The sequence below is a fragment of the Euprymna scolopes genome, chromosome 3 (assembly GCF_053919585.1).
Source record: "Euprymna scolopes isolate OS-2025 chromosome 3, ASM5391958v1, whole genome shotgun sequence".
NCBI lineage: Eukaryota > Metazoa > Mollusca > Cephalopoda > Sepiida > Sepiolidae > Euprymna > Euprymna scolopes.
The window spans coordinates 21,054,035-21,076,822 of NC_136484.1; the positions used below are offsets into that span (position 1 = coordinate 21,054,035).

Genomic DNA, 22,788 nt, shown 5'->3' on the forward strand with positions numbered 1-22,788 from the left:
ATATATAATTATATATTTAAGAGTTTAAAAATCAGCTTTAAACATAAATACAATAACAAATACTCTTAGGCAACGTCGGATCAGGACAGCTAGTATATATATATAATGTAAACTTCAGTGCTGATAAAAATATTCGATCTCATATATCTCATGTGTAACGTCAACATGACAGCAGTAATGATTCCTTACGTTTGGACAATTTTGCAAGGTCACCCTTTGTTTGACCCATTTAGAAGTAAAAAGTGTCAAACACGTTAAACAAAATGGATGAAAATTCATTGGTTAAAGGAAACGAATATAGATAGTCAGAAAGCAATAAAACCAAGGATTGATTGGTAGGAAGTTGAAGTGAGCACTGCTCAACTATAAAAACGATCATAGAATGTAAATCCATGCATTTAGTTTGATTATTTTTCTAAGGAATGAAACAAACGTTTGTGTAATTTACTTAAAAAGATAAGGCAATTAAGCTACACAATCTTTCACATTTCCTCACGAGTAGGGAATAATCAGGCTAAAATGCCTAAGGATTCCCTACAAGAATGAAACTCAGAAGATTGTAGTTTAATTGCCATATATTTTCATAACTTACTACCTAGCTCTACTCACTTATTGAGCACTGTTTAAGAGATTAGAAAGTGGATTTTTTTTTTCAACCGTATTTTACGACTGGACAAAGCCAGGCGCCCTCTTTCCCTTCCACTAATTTATATATAAATAAAAATGATAAATTTATAGATTTCTCAAAGAATCTGAAATGTTAGCTGAATAGGGCCCATTATTCATTGCACTTCTTCGCCGATGAACAAGGCAAAGCACGAATGGTGGCTTTGTGGTGGTATGGGATACTCAATTGGGAGTAATTTTCTAGCACAGAAGAGTCTACATTATTTGCAGCGCCTTTGGCAATGTCTTTTACGTATGCGTTCCAATTCCAAGCCTGTGAATGTCAAGCCACGAAACTTGAATGATGAGCTCTTGAGTAGGATGTTATTTGTTATGGCAATTAGTAATTGAGAATGTTTTTCGTAATTGTTAAAAGAAAGAAGTTTAGTCTTAGTAACATTAAATGTTGCCGGACCTTTTTGGCCCCATTCCACTACAGAGTGAAGGTCATCTTTTAAGCGGTCATGAGATGTGAACTGAAGAATTGCAACAGAGATGTGGAGGCAGTGGCTAACAGGAATGATCAGACCATGTCTACACAAGATAATTTGTCAAAAAGATGCAGAATAATGTGCATCTACCACTAGTCTTTCTCCTTGTTAGTCAAGATCCAAAAGAGTCTCCAATCTAATTGGTTCCACACTGTCATCCAAGCTTCAACTTGTGCCTCATCACCACAATGTTACATCCATGTGCTTGTTTTACAAGTACTTTAATGGAATGGCCTCTGACAAACTAAAAAACTTAAAAGACAATGAATCTGGCGGTTGTTTCGTCACGCTTTCAACATTCAACAATGCACTGCATGTTGTCACCTTTATTTCATCAATAACATGAAAAGGTGAAACTAATAACACTCCGATTAGTTTTTTTTGTTTGTTTTTTTTAGGAACGCAACAATAAAATTTCAAATAAAATTATTAAGTTAATGGTTTTGTGTGAATAACATGCTGATACATTTATTGTAGAATAATGTGGAAGGAAATGAAATACGGAAATTAAATCAAGTAAAAGAAAAATATAAAACACGTCTGGAGGTTTTAGAGTTTATTGCAGGAACTGAAGAACAAAATATTCCCATGAAAATCAGTCAGTAGTCGATTCTAGCAGTAAACTCCAGGCTACATACAAGAGTCGTTCAAAAAGTAAAGCCTCCTAGATTTTTTTATAAACTTAAAACGTTAAAGAGTTAAAAAGACGGAATTGGTGCCATTAAAACAAGCGGCCTTCTGTGTTCCAGAATTTATTTTTCTATATAGTCAGCACCATTCTTAATGCACTTTTGCCAGGAATTCAATGACACATTGCTGCTTCTGATGCATGTCCATGACAGAGGTTACTTTCTAAGAGTCTCACACTGTCAATATCTGCAACAGAGAGGTAAAATTTTCAGGTCATGAATGCATAACGAGTTCAGTCATTATAACAATGCAATTTGCAATCCCCTCTGATCCATTCAGGTTGAATAAAAAATAGGAGGTATTACTTTTGGAACACCCTTCATTCATGACTGAACATTCACATCAATAATAATCATATTTTCATGCTGTCATCTTTTCATGGTTCTGTAGATGCATGTGGAAACACAAGGCCCAGGCTTATTTTGCCAGTGGTCAGGTTACAGCGATAGTGTTTATCTATTCCATGTTTATTTATGTTCACAAGTAATACACAAAATATTCAATACACGTCACAAATTCCTAATGTATGGAGGGCAAACATACAAATGTGGAAAGGCATGTCAAACATGACTGGTATGAATACAACACCCATGATCAGACATTGATGGTTAGAGTCTCAGGACATTTTTACTGACTCGGCCATCTAAATATTAATTTACTTGTCCGCACGTCCAGTATCACAAAAAACCATCATCATCGCAAATAGTAATTAATGAGAAACGAATTACCTCCCTTTATAGTCGCTGTTTATCAGTTAAGTATTATTAAAACCATTTTATCTTCAAAAATTATAAAAAGAATTTAAAAAAAAAAAAAACATAGCTGTCTGTTTACAGTTTCAAATTGGATATTTTATTTTATTATTTAAAAAAAAAAAAAGTCATGTTTAGAAGAGACTAAGTTTTTTTTTTATTATAGACTTTTTAAAATTTTTTTTAAAAATGTACAAGTTAATTGACATCTTTTCCTTCATACTTTCTATAAAAAATTTATTCAGAAAAAAAAAAACAATGTTGCATGTGGAATTTTCATTGAAAAATTTTTAATTTTATAAATCAATTCTTTTTAGCTTTAAAAGGTTAAAGAATTTGACTAAAAATTGTTTTTAATTTTATTGTTATTTGTTTTATTTTATTTTTTATACATTTTATTTATGTGTTTTAAAAATTTTCAACTACCGTGGAATTTCCACGGGTTTTGCTACTACGTTATAATTTAAGAGAAGTAGAAAGTGGATCTGAGTTTATTTTTGGCAGCCTCGTAACTATCACTTCCTTTATTTTGTTCTTTAGTCCTCATATTCTATGAATGATTCTGACAAAGAGGGAAGAATTGCTGTTTTCTGGGTCAGAATCTATTCCATCTAGCACTTGTTGACTAGTTTTTGACCTTGAAATAGTATTTTTCTTTAGCTCCTTACATTAAGTGGCTTCATGCCTTATCTGGAACGATTTCTTAAAAATAAAAATAAAATAAAAATTTTTTTAAAAATTGAACAGTGGTGAGAAGGCGATGACATGTCACAGAAATTGTCAAAGTGAATAACCTAAAATGAAAAAAAAAAAAAAAAATGGATGTTTGCAAGCATGTTATACTCTCAGAAATAAAATGCAAACTTTAAATCAAGTAAAGGAAAACTATAAAACACGAGCAAAGCTTTTCAGTTTTATTTTTGGAACTAAGATAAAATGATTCCCAGGAAAACGCTGTAACAACAAGTTCAGTATATAGTTGCTACTTCTTCCTAATAGTAATTATGAATTATTTTAAAAATTCAAGGGGTGTAATTTTCTATTTTTATTTGTTTTGAAATTTTTTTTTCTTAAAGATAAATTTATGCATTTTATCAGAAAAAAATATGAATATACTTTGTATATTTTTAAATAATTAATCTTCAAGAAATAATTTTTTGTTAACAATTTAAGCATGTACTAGCAGGGAGACCTGACGTTGCCCGGTGTTGAATGAGGATTTAACAAATGTTTCACACTTTCAATACTTTTTTTTCATCAAAATTGACGAAAATCGCTCATGTTTTTAATTAAATCCATCGATTGCTGTTCTAGTCAGGGACCCACTGCAGTGCACCGGAAGGAAGCTTTACATAACTCACTACAGTTACTTGCCCCTGTCTTATCAAAGACCCTACTGTTTATTTCATATGCCAGACTCTTCTACTTGCGTGGTGATAAGACTTCTCAAATGCACTTGTAATCAGGGTTGCGGAGTCGGATGGTAAAAGTCCGACTCCAACTCCTAGAATTACTAGGATGCCGACTCCGACTCCTTTAATATCTTCAACTCCAACTCCCGACTCCTTGACCCTATGTTAAAATCTAATTTGCAGATCCATATACCAGCCTCCCACATCTATTCAGCATGCATTTTATAATTACTTTTCATGTATATCATTTTCGACGTTTAACATTCACTTGCATGATAAATATACTCCCATATAAACTCAACAAGCTTTATAGAATAAGTTTAGATAACAAAGGGATAAAAAGTTTACAATTAAATTTTATGATGCTATCAGTTTAAAATAGAATACAATATTTAGGGATAGGGAAACCTCTTTAGGCCATGGCATTTCGAAGCCAAACGCTTCTCATCAGAAAACAGGGATAAAGACATTTTACAGAGAATAATATTTTAAAAGATAATATTGCTTTATGGAATGAGGATCGGAGGTAAAACAGGAAAAAGCCATAAAGGGCTATAGTAGCATGAATTGCTTATTATTGAAATATATACATACATATATATACACATATAAATATACATATACACACACATATATATATATATACACACACACACATACATACATTCACACACATACATATATATATACATATACATACATATATATATATATAATACACAATGGTATTATTTATGCTCATGATCATTTACCAGCCTATCAGCATATTCAAATCCGTCATAGCAGAGTTGCACTTCAAGCTATATATTTTCTTTTTCCTTTGTACCCTCTCCTCTCCCGAAAAACTCACCTGCTATTGCATTTGTCCATTCTCATAAATATTCTATCACAATATTAGGAAAAAAAAAAAAATCAATCTATAAAAATGTCTTATTTGTAAACATAAAAAAATAGGCTTTATTTATAATTATAGAATTGAAAGTTGCAAATAAGAATTTAATAATTTACTCTCAAAAACAAAATGGCTTTAGTGAGCTTCTCTTTCATTGCAGCCCTTTGGTCTGTCCTGATTAGCCTTAGCGCTGAAAACAAACGTTCAACACTCACTTGTGTTGGAGGAAGTGCTGCTGCCAACATTGCAGATTCTTTCACTATCGCAGGGTACTGCTTTATAGCTTCATGAACATTTAACTTAGACTTTCTATCTAGTTGTTCTACTTGCTGTAATGCAGCATGAAAGTCTAGCTTGAAACTTGCTATTCACTGAAGATAGCGTTTTAGCTGTTTCCTGTAGCTTACGCCGCTTTGACCTTGCTTTATGATCTTGATCCAAAAGCTTTTCAAAATCCTCTTCATTGCAGGTTCCCTCTGAGTCTGTGGTTGAAATAGTGTCTGGAAAACCATTTAAAAAAAATTTTCCGACTCAAACTTTTAGAAATCCGACTCCAGCTAAAACCTCCGACTCCGCAACCCTGCTTGTAATGTTAGACTGTATAAGGGTGTTAACTTTGGTCAAAATTGGACTGTTCCTTCTTTAATCAGATTTTTTAATTATTGATTTTCAATACGTATCAGAGGCATTCCGATACAAAATCTGTCTATGAACACTCCAGTCCCAGAAACAAAGTACATTTGTATGGAATTTCAACAATAACAAAAGAAAAAAATATGGGCAAGTCATTTCAGAGTTCATACAGAACTAATTCACACACACACACACACACACACACACACACACACACACACACACACACACACACACACAGTGTCTTTTATTTATAAGTAGATAGATATAATGGTATTTATCCTGTTGTAAGTCAGAAAATTTCTTAGCAAAATTAATTTCGGTTCTAATACAGTATTGTAAATATATTTGAAATATAAAGATATATTTCAAATTATGATACTTATACAGTTTAATCAAGACATTAAAAAACGAAAATATTGAGGAAAAACAAACAAACAAAAAAAAAAACGTTATATTGAATGTACCATGAATTAAGTTCTCCCGAAAAAAAAAAATCACTTTAAAACTATATCTACCGCAGTCTTTCCTTTAATTTTCTATTTTTGAGCGATTATCGAGACTCCCAAGATGTGATCTTCTCATGTTGGACATTTTTTTTGTTCTAAAGTAACACTCGACACTATTTGTTTTAGAACTGAATAAATACTTAAAAATAAGTTGAACCACTACAAACTTACAAAAATCAATTTTATCTCTTTTAAAACAAGAGGAAACAAGTAATAATATATATTTTTTTAAATATTATGGGGTGTGTATTCTCTTTGAAAAACAATATCTCTTTCAAGAACGGTCATAAAATTTGTTTTCAACCGATATTTATTCAATAATGGACCAGTTTCCCGTGGACGAGTCTTCCTAAATTCGTTTAACTTAATTGCCTCCCTTGAAAATTAGACAAATATTTTAAGAAAACGTAAATTACTGGTAATACCGAGAAAACTCTTGCAATTTATAAATAGCAAAAATGGGACACTTTGGCCTTCGGGCTAGATCACAGTGTAGTATCTGTTCTGATACTACACTTCGCCTTTTCTGTCCTCGGTCAGTGGAGGAGAAATCATTTTTGTTCCTATCCAGAGTGCCCCTTTTTGAGGAGCTGGATTTTCCCCACATTAAAAACCGATCTTGTGTCTAACTCTGCCCTTGTGGGGAGGCAAACAAATAGGAACATTACAAATAAATAACACCAAACATTAATTTATTGTGAACGTTTTTTAAAAGGCTATACAAATGAGGTATTTAAAAACAGTCTTTTAGTCTTTCGTCTATATATAACTCATAAACAAAAGAATCCGACCTCAAAAAACGTCTGTTGACCCAAAACGTCATTGATTCGTATAAGCCGTTTGTGGATGCCTCGCATGACGCCTCGTTATTCTGAAATCTATTTCATTACCTGCACGCATCACAACAAACGGTCTAGTTGCACTTGGTAGTTTACGAGGACACTAATAGGGTAGGTAGGAAAAAAAAAAAGTATAAAAGACTGGTAAAAATGCATGTCTGGATGGATATCAAAAGTGCTACTCAAGATAGCATGCTTATGTTTTCAAAAATAAAACCACTGCTTCAAATTACTAATTGAAACGCGAACGAACGTGCGTGATCTAAGATTAGGGTTACTTGCAACTTACAAGTGTTATCGCATACAACCCGCGTGGATTGTAATATTCGGCTGTGTATGTGTGTTTGTTTTTTATGCAAGTTAAAAATTTTTTTTTTTTTTAATTTAACAAAGGAGTCACCACTTATCCTCGAGTGGCCTCCGAGCCTTGATAAGGTTCAATGCGTGTACAGTGGTCAAAAGGAACATGTAATAATCGTTAATAGTGGAAATTTGGTAAATTGGATGACTTAAGGGGATGGTTCATCAAGAATTTGTTCACGTTGGACTTGAAGACGACCATATTGTAGTCAGTTGGAAAGCAGAAAAACGAAACAGAGTTCCTTCCACGGGCGTGCATTTCCAAGAAAGAAGCTTTGTTCATGGAATCTACGTTTAGGTTTAGGCACAGATAAAAAGTGGGGGAAATTATTGATAGTGTTTTCAATTAGACGAGTGTTTTTCGTGAAAGTCAGGCCAGCGGGGGGTGGGGCATACATTGGAGCTCAGACGAGCACGAACACTTGCCATGAAAATAACGGTAAAAGAATAATTATTGCTTGTTCTGGTTATGAAAGTATATATATATATATAAATATATATATATATATATATATATATATATCTCGAAGCTGACAAAGAAAAGTTCCCGCAAATAGAGGAGAAGCGAGAGGGGCACCTGCACTCAATGAATCATTTGTTAAAGTTGAGTGAAACAATCGCAATTCTATTTCTGTAGCAGACGAAACGAAATCATATGATGAGTCGGCATAAGGGGAGTTAAAATTACGCAAATTATGATTTACAAAATTTATTCATCAGAAGCAAGGAATAAAAGATAAAGTTAATTATTTCCACAGAGTTTTTAAAAGTTGGCTTTTTCTTTTCTACAGAGGAAAAGAGCAAAGAATTTTTATAACATTGCTGGTTGTGGTTAGCTAACGTAAAATCCTGTAAAAAAAATCAAATAAATAAATAATAGCACGTTCCGTAAGCTGCAGAAGTGCTGCTGCTGCTGTGTTTTGATTTCGAAATTCGAAATCCGATCGTTGGTACGAAGGTCGTGCATCAGTAATTCAAATTATATAAACGTATAATACGTTTTAAATAAAGACATAACAACTGACTGAGGGAAAAATAAGAAAGGAAAGAAAAGATTTGGAGCAGCAGCAAACGAAGAAAAGAGGAAAATCCCGGAACCAAACAATGTATAGGTCAAGGACAAATAATGATAAACATTATTATTTTTTTAAATCAAAAACAATTCAATCGTAACCAAAAAGTAAAAAATAAATAAGAATAAACAAAAATAGACAAAAATAAATGAGAACATTTGAAGTTTGGTAATATTTTATTCAACTTTTATAGTTTATTTATTTGTTTTATCGCGGGAAATCCAGCTCTCCTGGGGGAGGATGGGCTGGAAAGTGATAGTGATAACTGATAAAAATATCTTGGATCATCGAACCAGTCAGTATTTTCCAACAGGAAAGACGTGCGGTGATCGATAATAAACGAATTGCCCCCTCCCAAGAGCAGGTAATGCATGGGAGGATGGCCTTATGAGCAGGTTGTTCAAGGCGGTAAAAAGAATTTCTCCCGCGAAAAGAATATTTTTTCTTGTTTTAATTTACAGACAACAGCTGGAATATAATATATATATATATATATATATATATATATATATATATATATATATATATATATATATATATATAATAAACTCGGATTTAGTTTATTGCCGTTTCGTATTTTTACAGCGAAAAAAAAAAAAAGTATTCAACTTAATTACAAAAACAAAAATACAAAAAAAATTATTATGATGGTACGTACGTGTGTCACGGTCCACGGAACGAAAAAAAATCGTGTAAATTGATCAAGTAGTTTTATTTTTAACTAAGAAAATCAGATTTTATGAGTATTTGAGAAGTAGCTGTCTCGTCTACCATTTTAAGAAAGAAATGTCAAATAACAAAAGGAGATAATTCACAATTTTTGTGTTATAACGCCGACGATTTCTCATTAATCGCTTAAAAATGATTGGGGTTTGTTATTACTGTACAGATTCGAAAAAGTTGTAATATATATATATATATATATATATATATATATATATATATATATATATATATATATATATATATATATATATATATATATATATAACAAATAAATGTTATCAAAGGCAAGATAAGTTACTTTTCTGCCTAACTGGATAATTTTTAGTGTTTTTATTTAATGTAACATGTTTATTCAGCTCGAAAAACAGTGTTTACCGATGTATTTGAAAATTGCAAATGGCGGGGCCTGTTGAACACAGTAAATTTGGGAAAATGAGTTTAAAAAAAAAAAAAAAAAAAAAACGAAAGAAAAACAATACAAAATAGAAAATACTATTAAAAATCTACCGAATATATGTCAGCTTATGTCACGGTAATATATATTGAGCGAATTTCTGACAGTATTTTGTTTAGTTTTTTAGTTTTTACTCATTTTCCCAAACTTATCGTGTTCAACAGAGAGTCCCCCGCCATTTGCAATTTTCAAATACATCAGTAAACGCTGTATGCTTTCCAAGCTGAATAAGCATGTCACATTAAATAAAAATATTTAAAAATTATCCAGTTAGGTAGAAAAGTAACTTATCTTGCATTTGATAAAATTTATTTGCTATATATTTGTTTTTTTGACAACTTTTTCGAATCTATGTATATAGTAATACAAACCCAATGATTTTCTTTATAAAAATAAAACTACTTGATAAATTTACGTAATTTTTGGAATATGATATTTCTATTTCGTGATGGGTACGTAAATTAAAAGATTTTTCTGTAGTTTTTTGTTTTTTTAATTCTCAATAAGAACCAAAAAAATATCTCCTCTATGACTTACTGTTAAAGCATTCGGGCCAAGATCAAAGTGTAGTATCTGTTCTGTTGCTGTACTTCACTTTTTTGGTCTCGGTTAATGGAGGAGAAATCCTTCATGAATGATACATTTTTTAATTTTGTCACTAACCAGAGTACCCTTTTTTGAGGAGCTGGTCCCCCCCCCTCACATTAAAAACCGACCTTGTCTTTAAATCTGCCTCTCGTGTGAAGGCAAGTAAAAAAAAAAAAAAAAAAAAAAATCAGAAAATATCATTAACTTCGAACATTTCATACAAAGCGTTTTTTCTTACAATTTAACTTAAATGCTTTTGTAAGCAGTTTAGTTAGTTTAAGTTTACCATCTATCCATCCAGCGTGGCCGTAGCTGAGATTGAACTCAATTGAACTCACTACACGAGTTTGTAGTGTACCTATTTACTATGCCTCCCCACGGGACAGAGTTAGACACCAGGGTCGTTTTTTAACGTGGAGAAAAGGTACAAAAATAAAAATTGTCTCAGTCGTTAAGGATTTCTCCTCCACCGAAAGAGAACAAGAAATGGAAGTGCAGCATCTGAAGAACAGATACTACACTTTGATCTTGACCAAAAGGCCAAAGTGTAATTCAAATCTTGTCGGTAGCTGATTACTTGATGCTTCGCCAGGGCTATCAAGAGTATTTTTTATTATGACGCCATCACTAGACGGGGTGCCTACCATGGCTTAAGAGAGTCCCATCTACCCTTGAGAGAAGGATAGACCACGTCAGTTTCTCAACCTGGTATTTTACCTTGTGGTACATACAACGCCTCGCCTATCCAAATGGTCACCCATCTGGTATTAACTAGGCTCAACGTTGCTTACCTTACCAGATGGGTGACCATTTGGGAAGGCGAAGTGCTGTATGTACCGTGAGGTAAAATACCAGGTTATGTGAGAAATTTATTTCTCACATCTCAATTTCCTGCAGAAGCAAAAGAAGCCACAAATACAAACGTCATTTTTTCAAACTCAAAATTTATTCAAATGTAACAGCAATGAAAGTTTATTGGTTCTGGTAATGTCCATTTGCAAAACGGTGGCCCGATTTGCCCCCATACGCATGGAGCCTTTAGTTCGAATTCTTATTGTCGGAATGTTAGTTCGTTGTTCCTCGTAAGGATCCATGAATGTTCATGGTAAACTCGGCGGGAGTGATGGCGCCTATAATTAGGCATAATGTGAGCCCCTTGGGACTCAAGATGAAATGAGATAAGATCCAATATTTGGTAAATAAACATGCAGAACAGTTCTTGAATGTCATCCTCAATTAGGATAAATACAGCAATATAAGTTGTCTCTGCTTGTAGAGATGTGTCCTTTGTTCACCAACTGTTTGGTGTTCACAAAGGAATTGTCTTAGCTCCCTCCGGTGGCAGCCGCTGGGTTTTTGAGTCTATCCTGATGCCGAGCTCTGTCTAGACTGAAAGAGAAAGCATGATACAAAAGCACGCCAAATCAATAACCTGACACATTCAAATTTAAACCAAAGACAGCCGACCACTAATGCGTGGGCGGACAAACAAGAAAAGATAGCTGCCGTATACAGAATTTCTCACAGTTAAATTTACAGGGTTTTTTTCGTGTGTTCTTTTTTTTTAATACATTTTATATTTTGTCATCAGTTTTAAAAGAAAGATGTTTGATAATCTAAAGAAAGCAAGGAATAACAAATTAATTTAAAAAAGAAAAAATGAATTTGGGAAACCCATGCACGAGTAGTAAAAGGAGATAAAGTAACCCGAGGTGAAGTGGGCTACGAATGATTATCCTTATTTTATCCCAATATCATTTTTCCCAGTTTTACGTTTCTATTATGGATTGCATCAGGCTTTGTATGATATGGACACTGAAACTTCAACATGGCTTCTACTCTGCATTCTTAGGAGAAAAACTTGAATGCCAACTAGACACTATCATCGAATGTCTAAGGCCTCTCTCTACAACGGTTTGTCAGGACAACCTGGCATAAGGATACTTTTCCTACAAGTAAACCCTGACTAAATATTCAAAATCATATAGTATTCACGGCACAAATAAGAGCTCAATATGGCTAACCAACACTGGTTTTTACAAGGAATGGTGCATCTTCTCGAAGTGATGTTACCTCAAGTAATAGAACATAGCTGGATACTCCACCAGATTAGATGAATTCTTGTTCTGGTATCCAGTAAGACCAAAACCATATGAAATATATAACATATTTAAATGATCAACTTGGGAGAGGAAAATTGTTCTAAACTGTTTTACTAACTCCGTGTTTGAAAGATAAAGGGAGGATATTCAAAAATCTAAATATCTCATGTAGAGATCAAGTGTTAGATCTTGATTTCTGAGAATTTTTTTTTTTTGACCATGTGGTGTCCTTTTTTGTTTTTCCTTTTCATGCCAACTCATGCACACTTTCTAATTTGCATGCATGTTCAAACATTGCTCCTGCTGGTATATATTATTTTAATTGAAATTCATTGAGATGAGCATTTATTAATTTTATTTTTGGCGGACAATTATCCACATCTTTTATTAGTTGTTTCACGTTTCGGACAACTATTCGTCTGGCCTTCGTCAGGTGGTAACCGCAACGGATAGGAACTCTGAATCTCCTGACTGCAATTACTGCCTGTCCTACCCAAAACTGACCAGAGGCTTACTTGGCCAAAACGTGGTGAGACGACAACAACTACGGAAGGCAGTAATTGCAGTGGATGCAGTCAGGAGATTCAGAGTTCCTATCTTGTCGCGGTTATCACCTGACGAAGGCCAGAGGAATAGTTGACCAAAACGTTGTGAAACAACTAATAAACGATGAGGATAACTGTCTGCAATAAATAAAATTAATCGCTCCTGCTGCTAATACAATCGCTTGTTGCCATCCATCTTTTGCTGCTGCTGTTGCTGCTGCTGCTGCTGCTGCTGTTGCTGCTGCTATTTTCATATGCGTTCTGTTTACAGACTACCATTGAAACAACATTATCATAACTAAATTAGTTATAGTTTTATAAAAATTTGATTCAATTAATAATTTAATTTAACCAAACAATTCTGTAAGAATTAGGTGATATTACTATTGTATTGTTATCGTTAATCTAATTCACAACATTTTCCGCACCCCAACCACATTTGTTATAACCTTCAGTCTATGTCTGACTTGTCCACCAAGTTTTAGTCGTTTCTCATTTTTGTTTTCATTTTACATAAGTTCTCTAAAGTCAAGTGGACTTTTTCTGAGGTTAACACTCGATTTCTAATTTCCAAAATCGGCCACTTAATTATGTTGCAGTTGAGGTAACATTAACAGAAGGTGCACCATTCCTTGGGTGGCTTCCTTCAGTCTTGACAGACTATGGATACCCACTGTAAAGGTGCCTGCGCGTGAAATTTGTGTAGCAAGAATTGCGCAGTCTCCAACCACGCCTCTCCAGAGTCAACATTGTTGCATACCAGTGGCAAGTGGAGGTACAGGACGACTGGAAACAAATGCCAAGATGAGCGGAGAGCACATACAGCGCCTAGAATTCCCAAATGGTCACCCATCTGGTATTAGCCAGCCTCAACGTTGCTTAACTTCTGTGATCTGGCAAGAACCAGTGTGTCAACGTGATTATGCCATATAATTCCTTATATTAGCTCATGTATAGTTGAGTTATTACTCTTCCAAAAGTTTCATTTTATTTTGGTAAGTTTCCAGAAATCAGGGAGACCTATTCTGGGACTAACATTTGATTTTTATGTGAGATACTTAGATATCATAGTGTTCACATGTTGAGAAAATGTAGTAAATAATAAAAAAAATAAAAATAAAAAAAAGAAACAAACAAACGAATTTTCCTCTTGAATTGGCCACCTTAATATGTTATAGTTTATCTTTATTGCGGTTATTTCTGAACTTTACTGTGTTCCAGGACAAATTCATCTGGTCTGGTGAAGTATTCTTGAGCTAACATCACCTCGGATTAATCAATGTCTAGATGTTTGAGCGTATCTTATTTATGTTTTGACTACTATTTTGAATATTTGATCAGTTTATTTGTAGGATGGAGTATTCTCATGTCAGCTTGTCCTCACAAGCTCTTGTACAGAGAAATCGAACACACTTGAGGCTGTTGTTAAAATAAGATTTTGACAATTTAAATGCTTTTAATTCCTTTCAAATCATCACAAAGAAATTCTTCCCTTGTTCAATTCTTATCAAAAGAGATTAAAATGACTTTTTAAAAAAAAAACTTTTTACAAAGAAACAGAAATGCATCCTAATGGATTTGATTTTGTATTTTAATCATTTCTAATAGGATGTTTAAAAGTTCGGTTTGATATTTTACACATTTTGTTTTTCAGTAGATATTTTAAAAAATTTATTCCCCCATCCCACCCAAGAAGGAATACTGACACGTGTCTTACAAGGGGCTGTGCGGGAGTTGAACAGTGAGATCTCTGTTCACATTACATTTAAACTTCCGCATGTTAGTGCAGTCAGGGAGCCCATCTTCATTGCGACAAATTCATACTCAATAAAAATATCTAAGAGAAACTCACGCACAGAGATCACAAGAAATGGTCAAACAATTTCATTCATATAGAAACGAACATCAAAACTGAGACCCCCGTATCTAACGTTTACTTGAAAGAGAATTGAAAACAAATGCACATTAAAATTCAGCCTCATTTAAAGATCGACCTGCTTGTTTTTGGCCCCCATCATGCCGGAAAATAGTGGGCGATCTACCATCTAAAGAGGGTTCGGAGGGTCCTAACATTTTTTGGACTTTTTCCCCTCGTCCCACGACTTTTATAGAAATTTTATTTTTGCATATAATTTAATATACAAAAGTCTCTCTGTCTGCCTGTCTCCATATTTTCAAACTCTATCTCATCTGAAACTAAAAGTCGCAGAGCGGTGATAGGGGCTTCAAATGATTGGATTTTTTACAAACCGTTCTTTTAAGGGCCTTTAGCCGGTTAAAATAGTTTTTAAGGGAGTCAAAAATGAAAAAAAAAAAAAAAACGCGTTATACATTTTGTACATTCGTCTTAATTTATTTTTCATTCTTAACCAGTTCATATGTGTGTCACATTGGTACAGTGGTAACGTCACCAGCTTTGAATGCTACAGTTTTGCTTTCGGTCTCGATTTTAGCTGATGACACTCAGATACTTATTATTTTACTTTTGAAATCAAGACTATAATAATATATACAAAATCTGGACAAATATATATATCATATTTAAGCGTATTTTATGCTCGGGCAAAGTCGGACGCTCCCTTCCCCGCTATTTTATTTATTAAAAAAAAAAAAAATTGATTTGAGAATCTTAAGTCGGACAATCTCCCGCGTGTTTGTAATATTATGGTGCATGAGAACTCTAGTGAGGGCATAAATCAACCAAAGGTTCAGTGATGAGGATGACCATTAACCTCCCCTACCCAATTTATGAGTGGCCTTGTGCCTAACTTTTTTGTTTTGTACATTTCTACAGAATAAAAAAGAACGACACTGCTTCATTCTGTCCTACTTTTATTACTATTTACTTCCCTACGAGAGCAAAATTTGACACAAGGTCATTTAAGGAGCACTCTGGAAGTAGGCAAAAATAAAAATTGCTATAGTTTAGAAGAGTTTCTCCGAAATTGACTAAAGACAAATTAACTTAAGTCAAGAGCACGTCGTGCTTTTATTTCTAATTTTAAGTCAAATCGAAGTAATTAATACGGTATAGCTTCATTAGCTCCCTCTCATATAAAGGGTACGGAATGTACTGTGGGAAGAAGAAGGGGGGGGGTATGCATTTAAACTAAAACTGGTAAAGGAGGAACCTAACGCGTAGGAAAGCTGAAATGAATGAACAAACCTAACCTATTGATACACAATTTCAAAAAAAAAAAAATTTTTTTACACGGCAATTTCAAAAGATTTTTCTTTGTTTCTGTTAAGTAAACAAAAACTATTTACAAATTACGGCACTTGTACAGTTTAATCAAGACATTAAAAAATGAAAAAAAAAAAAAAAGGTTAGTTTAATGTGAAGGACCCCCCCCCCCCCCGCCAAAAAAAAAAAGGATAATTTAATTTGATAACACCATTCTAGCCTCCCACTAAACCCAAGTTGCCCCCATGCTCCAAAAAACAAAGTAAAAATAATTTTTTCAAATACGCAGGAAAAGGTAATAATAATACCTCTCCCCTACAAAAACGATTTAATCTTTCTTCCCGAATGAGGGGGTAATACCGAGGGATGGCCTCCCGAGACAGAATAGAACTGTTCCCCTACTGTGATATAAACCAGATTGCCTTGGGACAGACTTTAAACAAAAAACGCGTAATAAATTTGGGGCCATTTTCAACAACACGTGTCTACATAGGTCCTTCTTATGGAGTAATTTTTTTCTCGTGTAATGGAGTAATGGACTGCAAAAAGAAATGGAGATTTCGTTTTTTGTTTGTTCATTTTTTTGTTGTTGTTTTTTAAGCAATAAAATTGAAGATATTTGATTAAAGTATTAAGACATAATAGCTAACAAAACAAAAATAAAGGTGTGAAAAAATAAATGAATAAATACACAACAAATCAAATACCAAAAGCAAGATCAGTTACTCTTCTACCTGGTGCATTTTCACACGATTAGTGATATGGCTTTCTTCCAGTATCTTATTTTCGGGGGTTTGTATTACTGTACACATAGATTTGAAAACAAATGTACATTAAAATTCAGCCTCATTTAAAGATCGACCTGCTTGTTTTTGGCCCCCATCATGCCGGAAAACAGTGGGCGATCTCTACCATCTAAAGAGGGTTAATATATAACAAATAAATGTTATCAAAGGCAAGATAAATTACTGTTCTACCAAACTGGATATAATTTTCGTGTTTTTATTCAATTTAACATGTTTATTCAGCTCGAAAAACATACAGTGTTTACCGATGTATTGGAAAATTCAAAATGGCAGCCGACTCTCTCTTTAACACGGTAAGTTCGGAAAAAGGTGTAATAAATAATAAACTCGACAAAATACTGTTAGAAATTCGCTCAATATATGTTACCGTGACATAACTTGACATATATTCGATGGTTTTTTAATACTATTTTGCCTAGTTTATTATTTATAACACTTTTTCCCGAACTTACCGTGTTAAAGAGAGAGTTGGCTGCCATTTTGAATTTTCCAATACATCGGTAAACACTGTATGCTTTTCGAGCTGAATAAACATGTTAAATTGAATAAAAACACGAAAATTATATCCAGTTTGGTAGAAAAGTAATTTATCTTGCCTTTGATAACATTTATTTGTTATATATTTGTTTTTTGACAACTTTTTCGAATCTATGTTTACAGTAATACAAACCCGCCATTCTTAACATGGGGAGGGGAATTGTTTTGTAGCTATTCTGTACTTTAACTTCACAATATAATTAAAAAAAGACATCATAAAATTTTAATTAAACTTGAAATTACTATTTAAAAAATAGCGCGGATCAATAAGTATCACCGAAATGAGTTACAAACAAAGAATAGTGAAACTCAAATATAAGCCTATTAACTAGGCCATATTTTTCGGATTTTTTTTTTTTTTTTTTTTTTGTATTTTAATGAGAATTAATTATTTGCATTATTCGAACTACTTTCATCTTGGTGATTACATTCACAGCACAACGTTTCAGCCGCTGTAGCCTCCGATCATATTTTCTTTTTTAACTGAACTTGTAAATCGGGCACTTCTACAGAAATTGAACTGGTTTTTTGGGCTTTTTTTTTTTTTTTTTTTTTTTTTTTACTTTAGCTCTAAACTAAGTTTTACGTTTAATTCGACAAAAGTCGAGTTGGTTTCGGTTCAAATTCTGTAAAAGCACAAGGTGTCTTCATCATATCGAACTGAATTTGAACTCTGGATTAATTCAAGGGTTCAATTCGAAATTCCGCCCTAGTTTGATTGGAGAAGCTCTCCAAGTTCGAAAAGATACACCTGAAGAAGGTTGGAAGTTACATCGGCCGAAACGTTGCGAATACAAGATGAGAATAGTAATTCGAATGATACAAACATTTTTTTTTTTTTAATATTATAGAATATTAAAAAAAAAATGTTTGTATTATAAACTTCCCTATTATTATTATTATTATTATTATTATTATTATTATTATTATTTTACTTTGAAAAAACGAAAACAAGATTCAAGATTTTGAAATACATTAAAAATGAACTTCGATATAAAAAGCTTCAGAAACAACAACTAACAAAAAGGTAAAACTTATATGAAGCAAGCAAGCTGTTGGCCGATTCAAGATAAATAAAAACGAAAAACCAAAAAGTCATAGTAACTGTATCCCTTAATGTTGAATACATAATGTTATGGAAACAGACATTAGTGACCTCCTCAAGCAGTAACGAAACTCCCACGTAAAATCTAACCGATCGAACGGGGTATATCAATTAAGGCATGTTTTGTTTTGTTTGTTTTGGGGTTTTTTGTGGATTTAAACAAAAACCGAGGTAAAAGGAAAAAAAAAAAATAGTTGCAAAATAAACTAAAAAGCAATTTAAATTTTCGTAAGTCATTGTCGGCCAGTGTCTAATCGTAGCAGATCACAACGGCCCACAAAGGCTCGTTATTATTAATAGATCGGTAACAACCGGCTTTCGGCCACTAAAAATAAGAAATAAAATCAAATACAACTAAAGGTTTGTTTTGTTAAAAAGTATACGTTTTTTACCTGAAAATGAAAATATATAAATATATTTAAAAATATTGCTTTTTTTTTTAAATTTTATATATATATATATATATATATATATATATATATATATATATATATATATATATATATATAGTTAATATCTCTGAAGATTATAAAACACAATATCGACTCCCTCTCCAATATTGAATTGGATTACATAAAATAAAATGTTCGAATTTAGTTTATTTACACTACACAAAGAATATTTTTAAAGGGATATTTTGTTTGTTTTAATTTTTTTTTTTTAAACAATTCAACGAGTTTCTAAGGTTGTTTGGTTTTACGATCCATCCCGCCCCCAAGGCAAAAACAAAAATTCCATAGCTAATTTATTACTTTCCATAGGATAAAAAATTTCCCAAATAAATTTAAACAAATGAAACTAAACACACACACTTTTTCTCTCAACCCACAACATACTTTTTTTAAATATTAATTTTATGATCAAGTTATTTTTAAAATGGTTTCCCGCCCCCCAGAAAACATATTTTAAATACAAAATTAAAATAAAAAAAATATGCGCTTATTGTACCGCGCTATTTTATTTTAAAGTTAACTTAAAGTTTTACGATATCTGTTTAATTAAATTGTTAGGTGAAAATACAGAATAGTTACAAAACACCCTCTTTATGTTAAGAATGGATTTCTAAATAACGTTATTAGTTCTGCAGTCTGCACGGTACAGTAAGTGCATAACCATTACCAATACAAAGATATTTTAGACCCCCTCCTCCAAAATCTACTTTTAATGCGATTACGCGTGAAAACCTTGCATCACCACCCCCCACCACCCAAAAAAAAAGGGAGAAAAGAAAACATGGTCAACCCTTCTACTAACCCTAAGTTCGGGTAACCGGTTCGGAAACGGGAGTGATTCTATAAAAAAAAAAAAAAATCATAAAAGAGTGCTTCTTCTATGATTCAAAAAAAATAAAACAAAAATAATTTTGGTACTAGTGCAAGTGCACTTATTCATCCGTGCTGAAATAATAACAATATTATGTAAAAAGCCATTCTTAACATGGGGAGGGGAGTGTTTTGTACCTACTTTAACCTTACAATTGAATAAAAAAGCATATCATAAAACTTTAATTAAACTTGAAAATACGATTTAAAAATAGCGCGGATCAGTAAGTGCACTAGTCCCATAATTTTAATTTATTTAAAAAAGATCTATTGCTTACTTGATTTTCTTCAGAGGCCATAAACACATGGCAATGGTAATCACTGTTTAGCTGTGGTCGCGTGAGATAAGCAAAACACCTGGGTTCCTGGTGTAATTTGGCAAACCTCGACACGCCATGAAGTTTATGCTCAAATAATATCACCTGGTCCCCTTGCAGATTTAGAAGAAGGGGAAGGGCATTAGTGAAATCTCCCGTGGTCCCAGTTAAACTGGAACTGCGGGTACTACCGTCGTGTCCTGGAGAGGCGATATGGTCTGGATAAAACTCCTCTTCGTCGTCGTGAGAAATGACGGTCCCACGTAAGCTGACATCTCGAACTTCGAGTTTGATTTCTTGGAAGCCTTCTGTTTTTCGCTTCACTTCAGACATCACCCAGGGCATCACGAAATGAGGAGACGAGTACCTTTTGTCGATGTTGGCGGATCCGAGGTAGAGCACCTCGAAGACCTTTCTGTAATTGTTATCCGCGTCGCTGTTTACATGGTGATTCGTGTCCAAGTTGCCAGCCTCTCCAGACGGCATATTTGCTGGCGTGTGTTTCGACGAATTGTCGCTGAAAAAAGCGCTGTTATTGTTTCCACTGCTGGAAAAAGATGAGGGACTTTCACTCAACGTGTTCGTGTTCGGGAATCTATGTTGATGACTCTCATCGTCGTCTGCAACGGAAGACGATGTTCTTAAGGTCTCCGGGCGGGTACATCCGACCGTTGGTGAATTTAAATTATCCGGGTGCGTTCGTTTTCTTTCGAAATCGCCTGCCTTCTCTTCAGAAGTCATGATTGGCAGCAGTAGTAATACTATGAAACTAAACAACACCGTGCATAAAACGAAAAAAAAAAAAAAAAAAAAAAGAAATATATTAAGAAGACCTATATACTTATAATATAGTTACGCAACAAACAGTTTTTCGTCTTCCTTTTGAGCGAATTTCTCTCTCTCTACATTCACAGTAGAGAGTCCGTCGTTTTTAAGTTCGACGCGCTTTCACAATGATAGCACGCACTCCGCGCATTCTTTCGTTTCGACAAGCTTTCTCGTATCCCACTCTCTAATACATCTATGCGCACTCTCCCCTCTACCTTCCACACGCCGCTGATACCTAAATTATAAGTGGGTGCGTGTGTGTCTGTAATATACAAACAGCGCGAGTTACGGTGGTGTTTTTTCTTTTTAATCTATATAACAAAGACAATAGCTAGAGAGCAGCTTTTCAGGGAGCGAATAACTCCGTTGTTTAAATATCCGATGTAATCTTTCCTTATAGACCCCAACTAGATAATCTGCTAGTTTTTGCAGAAACATGAAAACATCACCTTAATATTAGTTAATTTGAAGAAAAGCAGAGAAAGCAATATTTCACAACGTCATAACTGCCACGTTATTATATATATATAAACTTCTTGAAAGCGCTAAAAATGATTATTGGATCGAGAAAAAAAACAACATGAAGTGATTTTTATTACTAATTTCCTACTATTTTCTCTTAATGTTTAAGAAGAATTCGCGGTACTTATGCAGTGCACTTATGTTACCTCGCTGGAATAATAACGTTATTATTTAGAAAGCCATTCTTAACATGGGGAGGGGAGAGTGTTTTGTAACTATTCTGTACTTTCACTGAACAATTTAAGGAACAAAAATGTCATACAAAATTGAATTTAACTCGAAAATACTATTTAAAAAATAGCACGGTAACATAGATGCACAAACACCGAATTCGCTTGTCTGCTACGCCACGGCAGTTTTTGTTTGGTTTTCATTTGTTTATTTATTTATTTATTTATTTATTTTTTCGAAATGACTGTGTATACAATGACTGTATATGAGGACCATGGACTCGATAGTCAAAATGATTGACTCTAACATCGATTCAGACGCCTGGAACTTTTTAAAGGTTCAATCTATGAAATCTTTAACTAGCAATAATTATATATATAAAGCTGAGCGTGTGTGTGTGTGTGTGTGTGTGTGTGTGTGTGTGTGTGTGCCTGGTCACGAATAGGCTCCTATATGGTTGACTATTTTAAAAAACTGATTATATATAATGATAGAAGATGTATCGAGGATCAGGAATGGGTATGTTTGATCTGGCAGAACGGTGGTTCATAAAAATTGTGGGTTTGCGTTCGCGCCCCCCCCCCAAAGTATATAAATAAAAAATGAAAAAAAAAACGTTTACAAGGGTTTTTGATATAAATGTACATAAGAATACTTTGATAAGTATGTTTCAACTTAAATAGGGATGGTATAATAAAATTGTGGGGTCTGCGTTCGCGCCTATACTCCATGGAAATATGGCACAAACTTTAACAAAGACTTTTCATATCTGTTTGCATAAGTATACTTTGATAATTATGTTTCAGTTTGAAGAAATATGGTATAATAAAATTATGGGGTGTTCGTTCGCGCCTGACCTCCATAGAATGTAAATATGTCACAAAGTTTAACAAGGTTTTTTAAAAGGGGTGAAGGTCCACAATAACACCTTAACTTTAATCTTAATTCACGTTAGCTTTTATTTATTTTTTTGAGTTGAATAAATTCACCTCATAAATTCACGCTCTTATTAAAGTGAAAGCCCAAAAAAAAAAGTCAGAACTTTAGACAATTCTCCACACAAATTTTGCATAAATCTGTTTTTTTCCTTCTCCACTTGCACGTGGTACTATTTCGAAAATAGATAAATAGATAAATAATAAAAAATAAGAACGTTACTTGTTATCGTGTCAAAAGAAGGAAAAAAATCCTGCTCACGTAATTACATCTCTTTTTCAAAACATTTACATAACCTTTTTATTTTTATTTATATATCTGTTTAAGC

The 22,788-nt window shown here is 33.4% G+C and overlaps 1 protein-coding gene across 3 annotated transcripts in view; it reads right to left on the reverse strand.

Annotated features, from left to right (window-relative positions):
- The window catches only part of LOC145253622 (TBC1 domain family member 1-like), a 386,800-nt gene extending 365,756 nt beyond the window's left edge, over positions 1 to 21,044 (reverse strand). For 2 of the 3 annotated variants that reach the window (XM_080112952.1, XM_080112950.1), the window contains exon 1: positions 19,965 to 21,022. In XM_080112952.1, coding sequence (XP_079969078.1) covers positions 19,965 to 20,744 — 780 coding nt within the window. In that variant the 5' untranslated portion in view covers positions 20,745 to 21,022. Of the gene's footprint in view, positions 1 to 19,964 lie in introns of all 3 variants that reach the window. The other variant, XM_080112951.1, reaches the window with a different exon arrangement.
- Positions 21,045 to 22,788: the final 1,744 nt, after the last annotated feature.